Source organism: Gorilla gorilla, chromosome 5 (assembly GCF_029281585.2).
Source record: "Gorilla gorilla gorilla isolate KB3781 chromosome 5, NHGRI_mGorGor1-v2.1_pri, whole genome shotgun sequence".
In the NCBI taxonomy this organism is placed as follows: Eukaryota; Metazoa; Chordata; class Mammalia; order Primates; family Hominidae; genus Gorilla; species Gorilla gorilla.
Window position 1 is genome coordinate 180998633 of NC_073229.2, and position 19580 is coordinate 181018212.

Genomic DNA, 19580 nt, shown 5'->3' on the forward strand with positions numbered 1-19580 from the left:
TAAGGTTTGATCAAGACTTGCAGACTCAGTTCTAAAATAAAATCATTGTTCTAAGAATACTTTGAAGGCAGAAAATGTTAATCACTCAATACCCTCTGCTCTTATTACTAGTAAGCTAAAAGGAGGTGGGTGAGCTTAACTATCATGCTCTTTTCCTGTATGCATAATAGAATTTTAGATGCAAATGTTTTCTCTCTGCTTATGGTCCAAAATCGTTTTTAGTTTTGTTTAGTCCAGAGCTCTCTTAATTGTTAAAAACTTCTAAAAGTAAAAAATAAAATTTCTTGTATCCATCTAGGTTTTTTCTTTAATGTCTTGCTGGATGTTTTGTCAGGTCGTTGTTTTTAATATTTTTAAAACTTAAGGATAGTTGTGTTATTAATGCATATGTTGACATAACACAAATTTCTGCCTTTGTAATAAAGAATGAATTAATAAACCGACTTCTTTTATGTCTTCACAGGGCAGCCCAATGGATCCAATGGTGATGAAGAGACCTCAGTTGTATGGCATGGGTAGTAACCCTCATTCTCAGCCTCAGCAGAGCAGTCCATACCCAGGAGGTTCCTATGGCCCTCCAGGCCCACAGCGGTATCCAATTGGCATCCAGGGTCGGACTCCCGGGGCCATGGGCGGAATGCAGTACCCTCAGCAGCAGGTTTGTGCTGGTCCCCCGACCCGCTGCTTTTTTGTAATAGTTTTGTCTTTGCCTTTTGCTGTCCACCTAAGATTGATGTTAAAGAGAATTAGGGGGCATTGCATGGATTTTCTGCTTTAATTTTTATTGTTTCTTTAATCACAGGTATAATTTTTTTTTCTTTTAAAGATGGAAAGGTGAGCTTTTTAAAGTGGACAGAACACCTGTTTGGTAGAAGGGCAGCAGGACCAGCTGTATTTGATAGGTGCACTGTGTCATAAATTTGCAGCAGGTTATAACAGATGTAAGCTCTGAAGTGAACTTGGCATTCCAGCATTTCTGTCAGACTGTGTCAGATTTTGAGCTGTGAATAGACTATCTTAAGGTGAATTTTCAAGTCATTTAAAGGTCTTTTCCATGAGGATGGCATCAAGTTTTTAAAATTGAAAAAAAAAAAAGTTTAGTCTCCCAAAGTTATTTTGCTTTCATTTCTTAAATTATTTCTTCTGTACCTTTTGAAAAAGGTTTCTGTATTTCATATAAGAGGATTTGATGTGCATCTGTTTTGTTAGGTCTTGATGGGTTTTGTGTTTTTACTTAAAAAAGGCTTCCTGCTTTTAAGAGACCCAGCATTTTCCTTTTTTTTCTCTAGAATCTAATGGAGTCACCTTAGATGACCATTTACCCTCTAGCAGTGGTAAACCTAGTCTTTTGGATACTTGAAAGAATACCCCTTTATGCTGGCTGGAGGGAGGATGAAATTTGGAAAAGACTAGATTAGATTCAAACTTATTAGGGTATTTAGTTACTAGGAGCACCAGAAAGGCTTATTTATAAATCGCCATACCGTGCCTAAGCCCCCAGGGAGTGGGTCAGGCTGATGCTGCTGCACGTTTTACTGCTCCAGGCTGGGGTGTCCCATGGTGCGGCCGTTGGTAACCCACAACAGGGCTTGACAGTGCTCTCTCAGGAAATGCTTCCATCTGACCAGACATCTTTCGTTGAGGGGCAAAAATTAGATATGACTACTGTTCTCTCTGATGTGGATATGGAGAATGATTGATCATACACTTTACATGATACATAGCTGTATATTAACAGTTCATCAGTAGGTTGCTTCTGAGCCTTCTCGTTTATACACTATTCGATCTGTATTGTGATTTATTATTTATTTCATTATTATTGTTATTAATTTATTATTGAAGTTTATTTTAATTATAATATTGTGTAAGTCTGTGTTATAGTAGCATGGCATGGTGGCACCCTCCTGTATTTCCAGCTATTCGGGAGGCTGAAGTGGGAGGATCGCTTGAGCCCAGGAGTTTGAGTCCAGCCTAGGCAATGTATCGAGACCCTAAAAAAAAAAGAAATAAAATAAGTCTTTTATTTATAAAATAAGAAATAAAATGTTGTCTTTCTTCTTTATCTTTGCTCCCACTTGGATGACTTTTTTATGTTAAGGCCATTATGGGGGAAGATAGAGGTAGCTCAGCCTTTGAATCCTAGATGCAGATTGAACACCCTTTGCTGTTGTAAGAGACCTCACTTCTCAATTATTGAAGGTTACCCACTCAGAATTCTAGCAGTCAGTTGCATACTTAATTGTACTTTTAATTTTTTCCACATTATTCCTTTTTTTCCAGCAATATTTTGCTGCCTAGAGTAGAAATCTTTAGTTGTGGCTGCTAATTGTGAGAAGGAAATAATCTGTAAATGATGAAAAGTAAGGTGAAAGAGTTGCGATTTTCTCTCCTTCATTTTAGTTTTAGAGCAACTTCACCATTAGTTGAAAGGAAGACAGCCCAGGCAGCTGGCTGCTCAAGTCCCCATCACACTCTGTTGCTGATTTTATGTGGGAGCTAATAGTTGTGGATGGTGCTCTGGCCACAGGAAGAGAGCAGAGGTGGGAAGGTAGTAAGAGGTAGTGGGACCGGCAGAGAGAAGTGGATGCTCGCCGCTCTTGGGCTCCCCACTTTGCTTTTCAGCATGTTTCCCTGATGTGAGATTAAAAAGTCAGTTTCAAAAGATGCTGTTCACGGCAAGCAGCCAGATCTCCCTGGTCTCTGAAGGAGTTAAGTCTCACTAGAAGTTCTAGATGTTGGCTTAGTTTCCAGTCCCAAAGTGGGAGTCAAACAAATGGAGAGGGTGTGTGAAGAATGATTACCTAGGAAATGTTTTTAATTATTTTCTTTTCCAAACGTGTAAAGCTAAAAGTAGAGGACATACACAGATATATAATCTCAATTTTCTTAGCTTCTTCCGTTTATTTAATCCCTGTGACTCTTATACACTTTTTAAATCCAATGACTCTTAGATTTATTTGAAGGGACAAATTGATGTAGGTTGCCCATCAAGTATTTCAGCAAATTTTTAATTAAGATTTTAGATTAGATATTTTACTGCTAACCAAAAGAAATACCCAATTCTAATTAAGCACAGATCTTTCTGATAATGAAAGGAAAATAGTATATCTGGTAAGAAATTGAATATCCTGGCTGCAGAAGTGTCGAAACTTTCATAATGAGTTAATCAAAGTCATGGGTCTAAATAATCTGTATTGCCTTTTTACACTTTCATTTAGTTAAATACAGCTTTGAAATATAGTATCTTGTTTTAAAATTTAAAAGGCTAAAAATAACAGAATGCACTTTTGAATGTGTATAACATTTTAAAGAAGACATACAGCTTTTATAATACCAAGGTCATGTGAACAGTTCTTAATTTTTGAAATGGAAAAAAAATAGTGAAGATTTAGAGCAAAGGTTATTAGAGCACGTACATTCATTTTGTTAGCTTGAGTCTGTGTTCTTTGGGGAGGAATTTTCAGTGAATTGCTTTGTTTCTGCATTTTGGATAATTATAAATTTGTTCACAAACAGCGTCCTGGCACTGTGATTGGCTGCTGGTCCCATCCATCTTCCCCTAGGATTAATGTAATTGGCTAAGCATTGTTGTAGTTGTGGCTAATAATGTTCTTCAGGGAAAAAGTTGAAAGATAATTATGACATTGAGTATTTATTGAGTGGACATCACCACCTAGGCATGACTTTGCTTTGGATGGCTTCCAGAACGTTCTGTGTTTGGTTTGTGAACCTCTAATGAGCTGAATCCAGTTCATTTAATATTGCTCATATATTTCTGCACAGGATTAAAATGCAGGAATTCAAGTTTGTAAATTGAGTTGCCCACTTACCAGCTGAGTGGTAAGTTGTCTTTGGCTCAGGGGTCACAGTTTGATTCCTGGCTGGCGTTCTGCTCCTGTGATATGAATTTTAAATGAGTATTTTGTTAGAAAGAACTGCAGTGCTGATGTGAATATTTAACATGGAGAGGAGTATCACTGTTTATTTTTTGTCTCTGAGAGTCTGAAGGAACTGGCCACTGACTGTGTTTGATTTTAGTATTACCCTGGTGATCTTTGATTTGTATGGTGATAATTTTGTTTTTGAGATATACTCGTGACTGGATCTTTGAAGCATGATGTGATAATAGTACATCATTTTAGTCTTTATTAACTGGAACTAGATTTGTGGTCTTTCACTTGCCAGTTTGCCCACATCATCAGGCAAATACATGGCTAAACAGATGAGTTTTGCACGGTGCCCTAAAAACTAGTCTACTTGGGTTTTTGTTGAGTTCAGGGGGGAAATGAATTTTCTATGCCTCTGTGGAGAATGTTCTGCCTCCAGGCTTCTGGAATTCAGACCTGGGGTTGGTTAACAGAAGTACATTGGTTGATTTCATCTATTAGACAGCTACACAGAAGAGGCATAATTTTTAAGGTTACTAGAATCTGACTCTGAGTTTTTCAGATTAAAAAAAAACAAACCTTAAAGACACCAAGATATTCTTTGCTGGATCAGGAATGCAGGTTTTGTTTCATTTTTCTTATCCTTCGTGATCATAAATGTACACCTAGGCCTTTACCAACTTGTTTTAAATAAGATTTTAATATAAAACGGCACCCAGGAGAAATAGCTTACAGAAGCTGAGTTATTTATTTGTGTCAAGCAGATTTCAATTATGTAGACTGAGATTTTTCCTGAGTTTTTTTTGTAATTGGGTTGATATTTTAACTATTCTTGCAGGTGTTTGATAATATGATGCCTGTTGGAATTATAAGACAGGGCAAAAGGAAAAAAAGCAAAATGAGGGATTGAAGTTCATGAGTGCTTTTATGATGGGAAAACATGACTTTTTTAGTTTTTAAAGGCATACCTGTATTGCGAAGAACTTTATAGCAGGAACATAGAATATGATCATTGTTTTGAAATAGAAAATGGCAAAATTAAATATAAAATAATTATTTTTGTTAAGGTGATTCATCTGAACTTATTACTTCATATTGAAGTAAAAACAATTCAAAACAGGTTTCCTTGAAGAGGGCTTGAAAAAGATTTGTATTCTAATTTTGCTGCATGTTTTTTGAGTAAAATATTTATTTCAGAACATAAGCATTTTATTTGGTATCCTCTTAACAGCCAAAACACTTCTTCCAATGCAAATGTTTATTTTGGCAGCAGATGTTTCTAAAAAGGAGACAAACATTACAATTGTTTGGCTAAAATAAATGTTTCCTTTGGGGTTATTAAGGCAGCCAGGCAATTTTTAGGGTTTCCACCTGTGTTAATTTATATTGTTGATCTATTCTGGAAAAAAATGTGTTTCTTTTAAATGTAATTAAAGCCACGTTTTGATATAGTTTGCATGAGAGCTCTGAAAAGTAAGGATGAATGGGGAGAGGAAGACTGGTTTAAGACTTAAAAATTCCAGAGTTTTTCATCATGAAATGTTTATTATGATTCAATCTTTGAATCCTAAATATGAATCCAATAGTCAGGGCTTAATTTTTGTTTATTTAAAAACAGCCTAGACTTCCTATGTTTGCGACTGTGATGGTGTGTCCAGGATGAGAAAGGATAGATAACTTGACTTAGTATAATGGAGAGGAATGGGTGCCTGGTGCCTGTTTTACATTCAGACTCTTAATTTTTTGAGTCTCTATATTTACTTAAAGATGCCCATTCATATCTGTGTGCACATGTACGCTCCCACATGTGTGTAAAAAACAGAACATTCATGTGACAATGGCATTCTCGTGTAATGAAACGTGTATATGTATATTAATTTATATGTTAAACATATTTGTAGATATACATATATAAACACACAAATGAAATGAAAGTGAACATTTTGGCCAGTAAAATAATGAAATGCTGTGAAATTTCACTATGTTGTTTACAGCATTTTCATACATTCGTGTTCTGTACTGAGACTTGGAGCCGAGCTGATTTGCTTGTACACCTGAAATGTTTGGAGGCCCTTCAGCAGATTGATTTTTATAAATAATGGCCTTTCGCTGGCCACATTTTATCATGGTTTCCTCAGTTGTTCTTTAGCAGTGAACATGAAGGTATTTAAGGTTTACCAGCAAAATACATTTATACCTCACATTTCTGCTTCCAAGTAGATAGCAGATGCTACTGGCTGTGATGCCAAAGCTCCCTGTAGATGGAGTTTTGTACTAAGAAAATATTTTTGGGCTGGGCGCGGTGGCTCACGCCTGTAATCCCAGCACTTGGGGAGGCTGAGGTGGGCGGATCAGGAGGTCAGGAGATAGATAGAGACCATCCTGGCTAACACAGTGAAACCTCGTCTCTACTAAAAAAAATACAAAAAAATTAGCCGGCGTGGTGGCGGGCGCCTGTAGTCCCAGCTCCTCGGGAGGCTGAGGCAGGAGTATGGCGTGAACCCGGGAGGCGGAGCTTGCAGTGAGCCGAGATCTTGGCACTGCACTCCAGCCTGGGTGACAGAGGGAGACTCTGTCACAAAAAAAAAAAAAAAAAGAAAATATTTTTGAAAAGATTTGTAAATTCCTATAATACCTAACTGGTTTTGTGTACTTTTTATATTGTATTTGGGTTTAAACATATTCGAATTGTGACATTCTTGGAACGATATGTTAGAAGAGATCATATTTTAAGTTAAATAAAGATTTTTAAATCTGTAGCCTTTTTCCGAAAAGTGAGAGAAGATCAGATTTTACCTGAAAGTTTAATGAGAAAATGTGAGATGATTTCACTTTAATATGGAAAGCTGCTTTTATATTAGGATGTTTATATTGATACATTTATTTTTTATCTGTATATTTACATTATTCTCGATTTTCTAAGCTTATATACAGTATATAGCTCCTAGTCTCTGCTGGTAGTTTATACTGTTTTGTCATGTACACATGAGTTCCACTATGTATTTTACATATAGACTTTCAACCTAAAATATCTGTAAGGTTTTCTATTTTATTTTTGAGAGGTAAATCTTAAATGTATGTTTTATTTTTATTTTTTAGAGACAAGGTCTTGCTCTGTTGCCCGGGCTGGAGTGCAGTGGCATGAACATGGCTCACTGCAGCCTTGACCTCCTGGGCTCAAACAATCCTCCCACCTCAGCCTCCCAAGCAGTTGGGACTACAGACATGTGCCACCATGCCCAGCTAATTTTTAAATTTTTTTGTAGAGACGAGGTCTCACCATGTTGCCCAGGTTGGTCTCGAACAAGTGTGTGTTTTAGGTAGCATTGAATGAGTATATTTTAAATAAGTGTGATTTATTTGCTTTCACCAAAGAAACATTAAGCATGGTATTTATGTTAAAACGTTAATAATTCAAATAAAGGTAACAGTCGACATCAGTAAAATGAACCAACCATATCCCTTCAGTGCTCCTTGGAAAACAAACACTGAACAACAACGGAAATCCCACAAGATAAATGGAAAGTTAAAGCGATTAAGTGACGTATCTTAGACAAGTGGTTCTCAAACTTTGCTGAATGTTAGAGTCTCCCGGGGCATTAAGAAAATCCCCCCACGGATGCCCAAGGATGCCCATATCAATGACACCTGACTGTGAAGGCCCTAATCTCCCGTGACTGCCCTGTGAGTCAGGGTATTAGAGGGAGGCCACGTCGGCAAGTGGGGGCAGCTCACACCCTCTGGAGACTTGGTAGTGATGCTGGTTCTTGGCCCACTCGGTGAATCAGAAACTCACCACTGACCCAAAGGAATGAAATGGGCCCAGAACCAGGAGCTGGGATGGTTGAGTCCTTGCCTATTAATGTCTAATCTGTGTGTGATACTGGGAAAATCTGGATCTCACTGTGCTCCTCTGCCAGATGAGGGGGTTGGACTATAAGACCTCTCAGCTTGGATTTCCCCTTTAAAGTAATATTAAGTGAATGTCTTTTCATTTCAGTATTAGATTTTTGTTTGTTTGTTTGACATGGGGTCCTGCTGTGTCACCCAGGATGGAGTGCAGTGGCACGATCACAGCTCACTGCAGCCTTGACCTCCTGGGCTCAGGTGATTCTCTCACCTCAGCCTCCTGAGTAGCTGGGACTACAGGTACATGCCACCACACCCAGCTAATTTTTAATATTTTTGTAGAGACAGGGTTTTGCCATGTAGCCCAGGCTGGATTTGAACTTCAGGACTCAAGCGATCCACTCGCCTTGGCCTCCAAAGTGCTAGGATTACAGGCATGAGCCACCATACCCAGCCTCAGTATTAGATTTTAAAGTCTTGTTATTTCAACAGTCTTGTGAAATGTATGGGTTGATGCTTGACAAATTGTGTTAAGATAACTACTGACCCACATTCTTTTTAAAAGAGAAAGAGGTGTTTCTTTCTTCTTCAAAGATTAGCAAATTGTTGGTATCAGTGTAATAAATTATTTTCTAATTCTTAATTTTATTATTTTTTAAATGAATGTATTCTCATGTAAGTCTTTGTTCTGCAAGAACCTGGTATGTGTTAGATGTGTAGAGTGCAGTCTGTCGTTTTTGATAAGTAGAAAATCTTAAGGTTGACATTCTTGGAATCACAAAAGGAAGCAAAGAGAGATCTAGCAATTACTCATTTTTAAGACATTGCTACTTTCTAAGTAGTTCTGAAAATAGGTATATATTGTACAACATTGGGACAAATTATATGAAGTGAAGTCCGGATGGAAACACGTTTCAAGATTTATGTTCTGTGCATTACCTTAACCCTTTAACTCTCATGAGGTAGGCTAGATGGCTTTGTTTTTGTATTTTAAAAAGGTTTTTTTTTCTAAAGGTAAAAAGTTTTTCTTTTATGTTAATAGCCAGCCAATAGTTAAATTCTTAATGGCAAAAAATTCTTTATGGCAGTTTGATTATTTTTACATGTAACAAATTTATTAAAGCTATTTGCCCTTATTATAATTTTGAAAAGGAACTTTAAAAGTTAAATCTGTAGTTGTGAATGAAATTAAGAAAACTCTTAAGCCAAGAGGGTGCAGAGGAAGAAGATGGGTGGGAGCGTGTGGGGCAAGTAGGGGATTATAAAGAAGCAGCAGCCTCACTTCTCAGAGTGGCCTGTGGACTCCTCCGCAGAGCCAGAGAGCCTTGCTTAATCCAGGCTTCCTCAGGCCTCAAGAGCAACTCTGCAGTTGGACTCAAGTTTAGAAATGTTTGGGACGTCCTGGATTTGAGATCTGAATGTGGGTAGTGTGCGTGTATAACACAAACATCCCTTGCCTGCTTAAATAGCCCCAATCCAAAATTTTGGTCACTAGATAAACAGCAGGAGTTACCCAGCTTCCCAATTCTTATGGAGAAGTGTGTTTAATTTAGAAAGCAGACCATATTCCAAAGAATGAGCCAAATTCATCTCCCTTTATTGATATTGACTTGGTAAGAGCATGCTTATTTTATTTTATTTTATTTTTTAAAATAACTACCAAGCAAACCAACCAGTAGAATTGGCTTCAGGGTTAGTCAAAGGCAAGGATCCAAGTCAAGATCTATAAAACACCAAACATTCAGAAACAAAGTCAGACTAATGTTAATAGCAAAAATACGCAGGTATTAGAATTAAAATGCAAAAACCTGTCATTGCTGAGGTAATTAAGTTTTACTTAATGGTCCTGAGACATGGTACAACCAGCCTCACTTGGATAGTTGTAGTAGCTAGTCCTCAAGAGAGCTGGAGACAAATGTCTTTTGGAAGAAAGCTTCAGTCTGAGATGCACCACAGAAAAGACAGCTGTGCAGGGATGGTTTTCCAGCCTGAGCTGCCAATGATAGCGAGAGCGTACCTGAAAGCAAGAGCTCTTAAAACGCTCTAAGTCACCGAGGCCTGTTGGTGGGAATGGGAGGATGGGGGAGGGATAGCATTAGGAGAAATACCTAATGTAAATGATGAGTTGATGGGTGCAGCAAACCAACATGGCACATGTATACCTATGTAACAAACCTGCATGTTGTACACAGGTACCCTAGAACTTAAAGTATAATAATAATAATAATAATAATAATAATAATAATAATAAACAAAAAACGCTCTAAGTAAGGATTAGATGTTTCTTTATAATCAGTATCATAATCATTGTTTCCAAAGAGAACTGGGAAAAGGTAAAGGCCAGAATAATTATTGGCCTATGGGATCTGTGACCTCAGATGCTCTCTTAAAAGGGTCAGCCAACAAGGAGGCTTCTCTTTTTTTCAATTAGTATATTACCTTGAGATTTCCAGTAGGATCTTCAGGTATCCCAATAGTCATTTTCCAGACATCTTAAGGATTTACATCTCTGGAGGTTCTCCTCAGTGTCCTGGGCTTCATGGAGAAATAGGGCCTACCTTCTTTTCTTCCTACTTGTGGGTCCTGTGCCATTCGTTTAGCGGTCATGGAGATGACAAGGTCTTACTCTTCAGTAATTGGCCAAAATTTGATGGTTAGTGTCTTAGTTTCTTTTCTGTTGCTGTAAAAAAAATCACAGGCTGGGTAATTTATAAAGAAAGGAAATTTATTTCTTATAGTTCTGAAGGCTGAGAAGTTCAAAGGCATGGTGTTGGCCTCTGGTGAGGGCCTTTTGCTGCTTCACAACGTGGTGGAAGGCGTCACAGGGTGAGAGGGTAGTAGCGTGCTGGCTCAGATCTCTCTTCCTCTTCTTATAAAGCCATGAGTCCCATTGTAGGGGACCTCATTCTGATGACCTTATCTAATTAATTCCTGAAGTCCCTACCTCCAGTCAACATATGAATTTCGAGATTAAATTTTCAACACATGAAATTTAGGGGATACATTCAAATCACTGAGCAGTTGGGGAGAGGAGGAAAGACTAGAATCCCCTTCAGCTGCCAGGAAGAGCTAATCTATTTCTCCCCTAGTGTCTCTGGCTGAGTTCTCACCCGTTCTTCTTCCTCCTTGGCTTCAAAATAAAAGGATGGGAAGAGTGATAACCTGGCCACATCACTGGCCCTTAGTCTTCATGGCATCTGATGTATCACAGCACACTTCCAGGAATGGCGGTTAAGGGATGCTTCACTGCACATACGCAGCAGGCCATGAGAGTGATAAGCACACAGTGGAGAGTGAGACATGAGGCTCCAGGAGGGATTCCAGCTCTGACCAGGAAATCACCACTGCTGCTGAAAGCCACCAGGGTCTGGCAAGGAGCATCATGCAGTGTGCTTACTTCCAAATCAAACTCTGCTATGATCTAACAAAGAATTTAAGTCACGTGAATGCACGCAGGCTGCAAGAGAGGCTGCGAATTTGATTTCGGATTTCTAAATTTTGGAGGGGAACTTTGCGGTTGTTAACTCTTTGTAGGGAACACAGAATTGTTCTCGACAGTTCCAAAGTTTTTCTTGTGTAGAAATTTCCGTCTTCAGTGTCGCATCCTGTAGTTTTCCTGTCTCAATACCTGGTAGCTTCGTCCTTCCCACTGTCTGGGCCACAACCCCTCCTCTGTTTCTCAGCCTTTAAATCTTTTTCTCGGCCTTTCTCAGCCTTTTTCATCTGTTCTGACCTTTGCGTTTCCTTTTCCTCCTGCTGGGAAGGCTTTTGGCCAGGTCTTGCAGGGCTTGCTATCTCAGTTCCTTGAGACATTTCTCTGACTTAAGTAAAATTGCACACTCCCACTGCCTCCTGCCCTGTTCTGTTTTCTCCAGTTCTCTTATCCCCTCCTGAACCTCACTTGTCTGATCCTCCCGTTAGAACATATGGCCTAGGCCAGCAGGGACTGTTTTCCACGGGTGTGGACCCATCATCTAGAGCCGTACATGGCATTTCACAAACATTTCCAAACTACTAATGAAGAAGTTGCCGAATCCTAGACTCTGGCCAGTGAAGTCTGTCCAGCTTGATGCAGAAATGTCTGTGTGCTTTAGCCGTGTTATCTGCCACCCATGGTTCGCTCCGAGGTTAGGCTCATTTCCAAAGCTTTCATAGTTTCCACTAGAATCCCAGTGCCCAGGTGCTCTGAGAACAAAGCCTGCAGACAGCTATGGGGCTGTGTTTTTAATGCTGCTTTTAGATTCCTAAGGAAGTTTTGATGCTGAGGGATTGTTCTAGCTGAGTGGTTTTCTGTCTTACTCATTTCAGTGTGTGTCATGTCCGGGGTCTGTGTTTCTTCCTCTCTGATTCTAACCCCATTGAGTAAATCGGAGATGGCTGCTGCTCTGCTCTAAGGCCCATGATGTCTCAGAATGATCCCTTGCGCTGGGTGTAATACCTCGGTCTGGAGAAGGTTGAGTTGGATTTGGTGTACCTGTGATGGGAGCTAGGTTCTTCATCCCAACACCAGTCATTCGACAGTGCTTACTGAAGAAAGTCCCCAAGTAGTTAGGATGCCGTACATACAAAACAGATGTTTTCCTGTTAGGGATTTGCTGCTGGAGGGAAGAGAGTTCTACCACATGTGGTGGAAGAACAGGGCCTGGAAGATGGGCTTTGAGCCTCTGTAGTGAGAGCACAGTTCACATCCATGTTTGTGCTGGGATCACGGAAAGGGCTTTTGATGGCATTTTAGTTCTCTGTCGCTGATCATCTGGATCCAGACTTGATTTTCACAGTGCTTTATGGGGGCTGCTGCCATTATTCATACACTGCATCGTAGCCCATTTCCAAAGCAGAGGTCATGGCTACGGCTGGAATGAGAGTTGCACCTTGGAGTAGAGGAATGAAATTTAGGTTGAATTCTTAAAAATCATCCCTGTGTGCTTTATTCTAGTTGAGAATCTTTGATAGACATATAATTTTGATGATGATGATGACAGGAATCTAGTGCCTTCATGTAAACTGTCACCATCATAATTGTCTCCTTTCTGGACCCAATTTCTTATTTGTATAATATGAGAAGTTGCCTCTGGATGACAGTAACAATAACAGCAATCTCTGTGCCAGGTCTTATGCTAAGTACTTTTACAGGGGTGTTCTCCTTTAATCCCTGCCATGTTTCTATTTATCTCCATTTTATGAATAGTAATTAATAGTAGCTCATGTTTATTGAGGGCTTACTCTGGGTCAGGCACTTGCTTGTTTTGCTTGTTTTATATGGATTAACTCACCCAGTCCTCATAACAGCCTCTGAGACAGGCATTGTTATATAGTCATCCTCATTTTACAAATGAGGAGGCTAAGGGAAGGGGTTACTCAGGCTGTTCAAATTTACATGCCTACTAAGTGCTATAACAAGCATTTCAATTCCTTAGCGCCTGAACTCTGGGCGCAAGCTAGCACTGTTTTATGATTCTGGTAAAGCTGGAATCCTTGTAACTGACACTGGAGTTCCTTTGAGTTTTTAAATAATAAGACTGATTATAATTAAAGTAGCCTCATTTTGACATTGAATATTCGTTTCACGTAAAGTCTTTTGTGACCTTTAACAATTTGAAAATTGAATGTTACCTACTACGTCTATCACACTTAGAGGAATTTTTTTGAGGGGAAAGTCACATAACATAAAATTAACCACTTAAAAATGTACAGTTCAATAATGTTTACTGCAGTAATAGTGTTGTACAACCACCTCCTCTGTCTAGTTCCAACATTTTCACCACCCCCAGATGAGACCCCTGGACTCATTACGTAGTTACTCTCTGTTGTCCCTCTTCCCCCCAGGCAACTGCTAACCTGCCTTCTACCTCTGGATTTACCTGTTTTTGATGCTTCATGTAAATAGAATGATATAATATGTGACCTTTTGTGTCTGGCTTTTTTCACTTAGCATACTGTTTTCAAGGTTCATCTCTTGTGGCACGTTCCAGCACTTCATTCCTTTCTATGGCTTAATAATCTGTTGGATATATGCATCACATTTTGTTTATCCATTCATCCATTGATAGACATTTGGGTTGTTTCCACCTTTTAGCAATTGTAAATAGTGCTGTTGTGAACATTTGTGTACAGGTATTTGTTTGAATACTTACTTTCAATTATTTTGAGTATATGCCTAGGAGTAGAATTGCTGGATCATGTGGTAATTCTATATGGTAACTTTTTAAGGAAGTGCCAAACCATTTTCCATAGTGGCTGTACCATTGTACACTAGAAACAGGATTTTACCATTGGTCTGTTATTTACTGAGACTCTTAAGTGCCAGGGAATCTTGCCAAACCCTTTTCATATATCATTTCCTATAATTCTCGCCAAATCCATGAGGTAAGTAATACTACTTACTTTGCCAGTGGGGAAACAGAGGTTAGGTAGCTTGCCCAAGCTGATACAAACTCTAAGTAGAGAATTCTGCCTTTCTATTAGATAGTAGCCTTAAAGATCCTCCAGCCCAGCCTTGCTGTGTGTGCAACACATTCCACTGGTGTTAGGCAAGGTCATTTTGGGTGGCACATAGACACAGCATTACATAACCTGGAGTTCTAGAGTAGGGAAGTTGTTCTCTCATTGGTGTTAGTACACGGTAGCACCCTTCCAACACTTCATAGTGCCTCCCACCCCATTTCCTTTTTCTGAAGAACAGGCCTCTGTCTATGCCTTGGGCAGCATCAATATCTGGTTAGAATGTAACCATTATTGTATTGTCTTCATGGTATTCATTTTTTCTGGTAATCTTCTGTTTATGACGAGTAGTATTATTTTATATATATGGTAGTATGCAAAGTTTTAAAATACAATTTTTAAATTAAAAAGTGTTTCACTGGAAAGAAAAACAGTTCATGCTGTAAGTTAAGCTTACTTACTTTGAGTTTAACTCAGCACATGTATTTTCAATGTCTACAGTTGTTCAGTCCTGTACTAGTCATGGGGAAATACCAAGACAGCCGTAACTGGGGCTTTGCTCCAGAGGACCATGGCAGGGACACTCTGCAAAGAGATATGCTGAGTAGTGCGCACAGGTAGGGATGTTTACCCTGGGGCTATGGTAACACCGAGGGGCACACCTGGGCTGGGATAAGGACAGGCATGTAGGGGGGTTGTTAGGCTGTATATGTGAATCCAGACTGATTCTAATAATAATATGTATTTACTAAATTTTAAAAATTGATATTTTGCATTTAGATAAATGCCATTGTCTCATATGTCCATTGCTATCCATAGCTATTGTTTTGGTCGAATAAATTGAGAGAATATTATTAAGGTCTTTGACAGTTTGCTCACTTTGTTGTCATCAGATGTTTATTGGTAGCCCTAAGTGGGTGAACTCAAGGTACATCATGGGAACAGACACGTACCAGGTACTTGGATGCAGTGTGAGGAGTGCTGGGTCAAGATCTATGGACTATACTCTGGGAACACCTGAAGCTGCGTGGGGTGGGGAATAGGTGCCCCAGACCTGGATCTTGCTGTAGGAGTTTGCTGGGTCCAGGGAGAGAGGCATGTGTTCTTGGGGAGTAGGTAGAGTGTGCTTTTCAAGTTCAATTAGATTGTAAAGGGGTCTTTGTGAATTTTACAGAATTTTTCACATTTTCAGTTTACACATGGTTATGAGCATAGAATCAAGCTTTCTCCCCTTCTTGCTTCCAAATTTTCCTTTCATCTTTGTTCTGCTTTGGTGCTTCGGTGGATCAGTTCAGAAAGCCACAGGGCTGCCGCTTACAGGCTGGCTGGATCTTGTTTGATTTTTTTTGTTTTGTTTTGTTGTTGTTGTTGTTGTTTAAGAAGAGAAACTGTTTCTTCATACTTGGAGCAAGCGCTCAGGCTTCCAGAGTGAAGAAAATTCCTAATCTGTCTGTGTATCCAGAGAGGATGGAAGTGCAGTATGTCCCTAAACATTGTTTTGATAAGTAGACTTTTTAAAATTGGTATATGATTTCTATGAACCTTACTTTCTTCTGTATCAGAGTGCATCGTGCAATTATAGCACCTCTATGGCAGTTAAGTTTACACATAAAGAATTAACATTTTGCTTTGCAGTCTACATTGCTGGTGACTTTTGCCTTTGGAAATAGGAACTTGCCAAAAATCTAAAGTAATGTTCAGGCAATATACTCAACACTCTGAGTGTTTATTCTGGTGTGTTTAACCTGGTGAAGGATGATAGGGAAATAAGTAAAGAAGTGAAGTTTTGAATAAAAACTGACTGCCTTGCCCTGTATTTCCTTTTCCCTCTATCATCTTTCCATATTATAACTTTTGGTTAAATCAACTTTCAGTGTTTATGTTAATGTAACTATAAAATAACTGTCTGTAGTTGAGTCATGGACTGCAAGTATATTTCCTTACTGTACAACTTTCTGTTATCCAGGAGTTGATAACTGCCCATTATTTTACTTTTTAAGAAATGTATACATCACCAGTTTATCCTCAAGCTCTGATAGAACGGTGCACTTCCTCTCAAGATGGTGGAACCCATTAGTTACTTAGACTCTGAGTGAACATTTTTCATGTTCATGGATGACCATCATCTTTTGAATAGCCTTCCCGTGTCTGGGGAGATGTCCACATGTAAAAAGCTCTGAGTCTCCGTAATTTAGGATTCGGAACTCAAATTCACAGCCTCTCTTGCAGCCAGGGATGCATTCAGGTGGCTTAAGTTCTTTTAATTAGACCAGCCATACTGGACTTTTATTTGGAAGTAAGCACTTTGCATGTTGTTCTTTAAATTTTGTGTGGCTTTCAGCAGCAGTGGTGATCTCCTGGTCAGAGCTGGAATCCCTCCGGGAGGCCCCTGCCGCATTCTGCATTCTGTACTTTATTACCCTCCTGGCCCACTGCGTATTCGGAGTAAAGCATCCCCTAACTGCCATTCTTGGAATTACTTTGACCTCAAACCCTGTTTTCTGAATTCCATGTCTTTATGTAATCCTCGTTTTAGTAGGGTTCATCCTGTAGTAGCTTTGTAGGAAGGGTGCAGGAGATGTGCGTGTCTCTGCTTGTCAGAAAGGTGGCCTTAATGGGTGGATTGGCTGAGTGTAGAATTCTAGATTGGATATAATTTTCCCTCAAAAGCTGTTGTTCCCCCACTGTCCTCTGAGCTTCTAGCATGTCTGTTGAGAAGTCCAGGGCCCCTTCTTTGGTATGTCACTGATTGTTTTTCTCTCTGGAGACTTTAGAAACTTGATCTCCTTGATTTCTAAAATGTGGATGAACTTTGGAGTTGGTATTTTCCATCCATTTTGCTAGACTCATTCAGTATTAAACTTGGTGCTATTTTTTTCTTCGTTAGGGGAGGGTATTATTCCTTTGATAATTACCATATCTTTATTTCCTTTGTTCTTGCTATCTATGAACCTTATTAGTTGGGTGTTGTAAGTCCTGGATTCTTTAATTTTTGAAACTTTTTTTCTATCCTCCTTTCATCTGTTTGCTTTTTTTGTTGTAGTTCCTGGCAGATGTTTGTTCTGTTTTTGTAGTTTCACTTTCCATGAACTTGTTTTGTTCACCAAATTTTTCTTTTTTATACCATCTTACTCTTATTTCGTGGCTACAATGGTTTATGTTGCCGACGATAATGTTGGGATTCTTTTTGAAGGGCTCCTCTGCAGTGTTCCTGGTCCATATTTCCTTTCAGCCCTTCACCTATACGGTCTTTCTGGTTGGAGGCTATTTTTTTTTTTTTTTTTTTTTTGAGACAGAGTCTCACTCTGTCACCCAGGCTGCAGTACAGTGGCACAATCTCCGCTCACTGCAACCTCCGCCTCCTGGGTTCAAGTGATTCTTCTGCCTCAGCCTCCTGAGTAGCTGGGACTACAGGTGTGCACCACCACACCTGGCTAATTTTTCTTTTTTTTTTTTGTATTTTTAGTGGAGACGGGGTTTCACCATGTTGGCCAGGCTGGTCTCAAACTCCTGACCTCGTGAACCACCCGCCTCGGCCTCCCAAAGTGCTGGGATTACAGGCTGAGCCACCGCGCCTGGCCAGAGGCCTTCTTGAGGTGTCTGGTGGTCCTTCGCTTTCTGCACATCTGTAACAGCCAGTTCTGAGAACTGATCGGCACGTTGTGTGTGTGGACGGGGCTGCGGTGGTGGGGAGAGGATTGGGCCATCTTGTTGGCAGACCCTCACATGCTGTTATCTCCCCCTCGCCAGTAACTAACTCATCGTTGACTCTCAGAGGAGAAGTCAGGGTGTCTGGAGAGCTGGAGGCTGACTGGGGGACGGGCCTGTTACGTGTTTTAACTGAGTCCCCGTTTTCCATGGACTCGCCTGCTGTGGCCCCTCCAGATGGCAAGTCCTCTTGACTTCCTACAGGACAGGTGGGGATTGGGAAGGGGGATCTCTGAATTGCTCCCTACAGATTGTTTACCCAGCCCCCCGCCACCCTCTGATTCCTGTCTTTGGGGTTCTGCACTTTAATTAGCTTGCTTCTTATCCTGTCACCTAGAACAGATTAAAATTTTAATTATCACTTGTCTTTCTGCTTTTCTCCTTCCAAAATTTTTTTGACCTTTCTTATCTGTTACCATCTCGCCTCATGTTTTCTTTGCCCTTGTGGTACTTGTTTTTATTTCTTTACTGTCATTTTAATGGGGTCCCATGAAAGAGTAGAGAGAAACATGAGCATTTAATCTGTCTGTTTACCAGAAACCTCTGCAAAGGCATCTTTAATAAGCAGTTTTTTTTTTAAACCAACCTATTTTCTAATAGGTTTTAATACTGTGCTATCTGGTAATGTGCCAGAGTTTTCAGTGTCTCAAGGAATTGGTAGACTAAGAATAAACCTAAGAATAAATGAATTAAACAGCACAACTGGAGCGTCTCTGGCAGGGAACCTGGCCTGAGGAGGCCATGTAAGGGTGGGGTGGCCTTTGTTTAGATTCACCAGGAAAAGCTTCAGGGAACTCAGGAAGTGCTGCTCAGGGGAAAGGGTCTCCCAGCTGTGTTTAGGACCCAGCGAATGGGAGATCTGAAGTGGGAAGGCCGGCCAGGCTCTCCCACCATCCAGAGGCAAAATCAGCTCTGGGTCTGTAGAGAACATCCCCAGTGAAGGGGAACAGAGAGGAGAGTCCAGCTGAGATAGACGATGGGAAGGAAAGAGAGTTTTGGAGGTTTCTTGCAGATGAGAGCAGATATATTTTAATGAGGATGAAGATGATCCTAGTGTTGTAAATGTTAAGGATACCTTGAATGTGTTTACATTTGGTAGTTATTAACACACATCTGCAGGTAAACATGATTTTTCTGGTTATCCTTTGCCTTTAGGAGAGAAAAAGAGGCAAGTTAAGTAAAGTATTTTAAGGTTATATTTAGTTCGAAAAGAAATTTCTGACTGTAGACCCGGCTCTCCGCAGATGTGGCTTGCTCTCCAGGAGTCACAGAACCCAACTCGACCTCCTCCCTGGAAGCCCACCAGAGAATCCAATAAATAAAACAGTCAGAGCAAGGCTGTTGTAATTGAGACCCCACCTACCTGGCCTTCCCCTTGCCCTGTCACTGGACAGGTGATACTAAGCATTCATATTTAGAATCGTGACGGAGACTTTGCCAGTCTTCAGTCCTCAAGGAAAGATGCAGTGGTGCTCATTTAAGGCAGAAAATATAACTAATGTCTGTGTTTCAGTGTAATTTTTAACAATAAGGAATGAAACGGGAAGAAATTTCCAATTAATACTTATGAACCCAGAAAATGAAGTTAGTCATTGTAGCATAATCCTTAGCTCCTCAGCCTTCAGTTGTACTGTTGCTATATTTGAGCTTTATTGAAGAGAACAGCTTCACAGTATCTGTATGTGTGGCCCAGTG

General features: G+C 39.9%; 1 protein-coding gene across 11 annotated transcripts in view; it reads left to right on the forward strand.

Moving 5' to 3' along the window:
• ARID1B (AT-rich interaction domain 1B) overlaps positions 1-19580 on the forward strand; it is a 437019-nt gene that overhangs the window by 55708 nt on the left and 361731 nt on the right. For 10 of the 11 annotated variants that reach the window (XM_055391577.2, XM_063707979.1, XM_063707978.1 and 7 more), the window contains one exon: positions 464-658. The exons of the other annotated variant lie outside the window; for it this stretch is intronic. In XM_055391577.2, coding sequence (XP_055247552.1) covers positions 464-658 — 195 coding nt within the window. The remainder of the gene's footprint in view (positions 1-463; positions 659-19580) is intronic. 11 annotated transcript variants of the gene reach the window in all.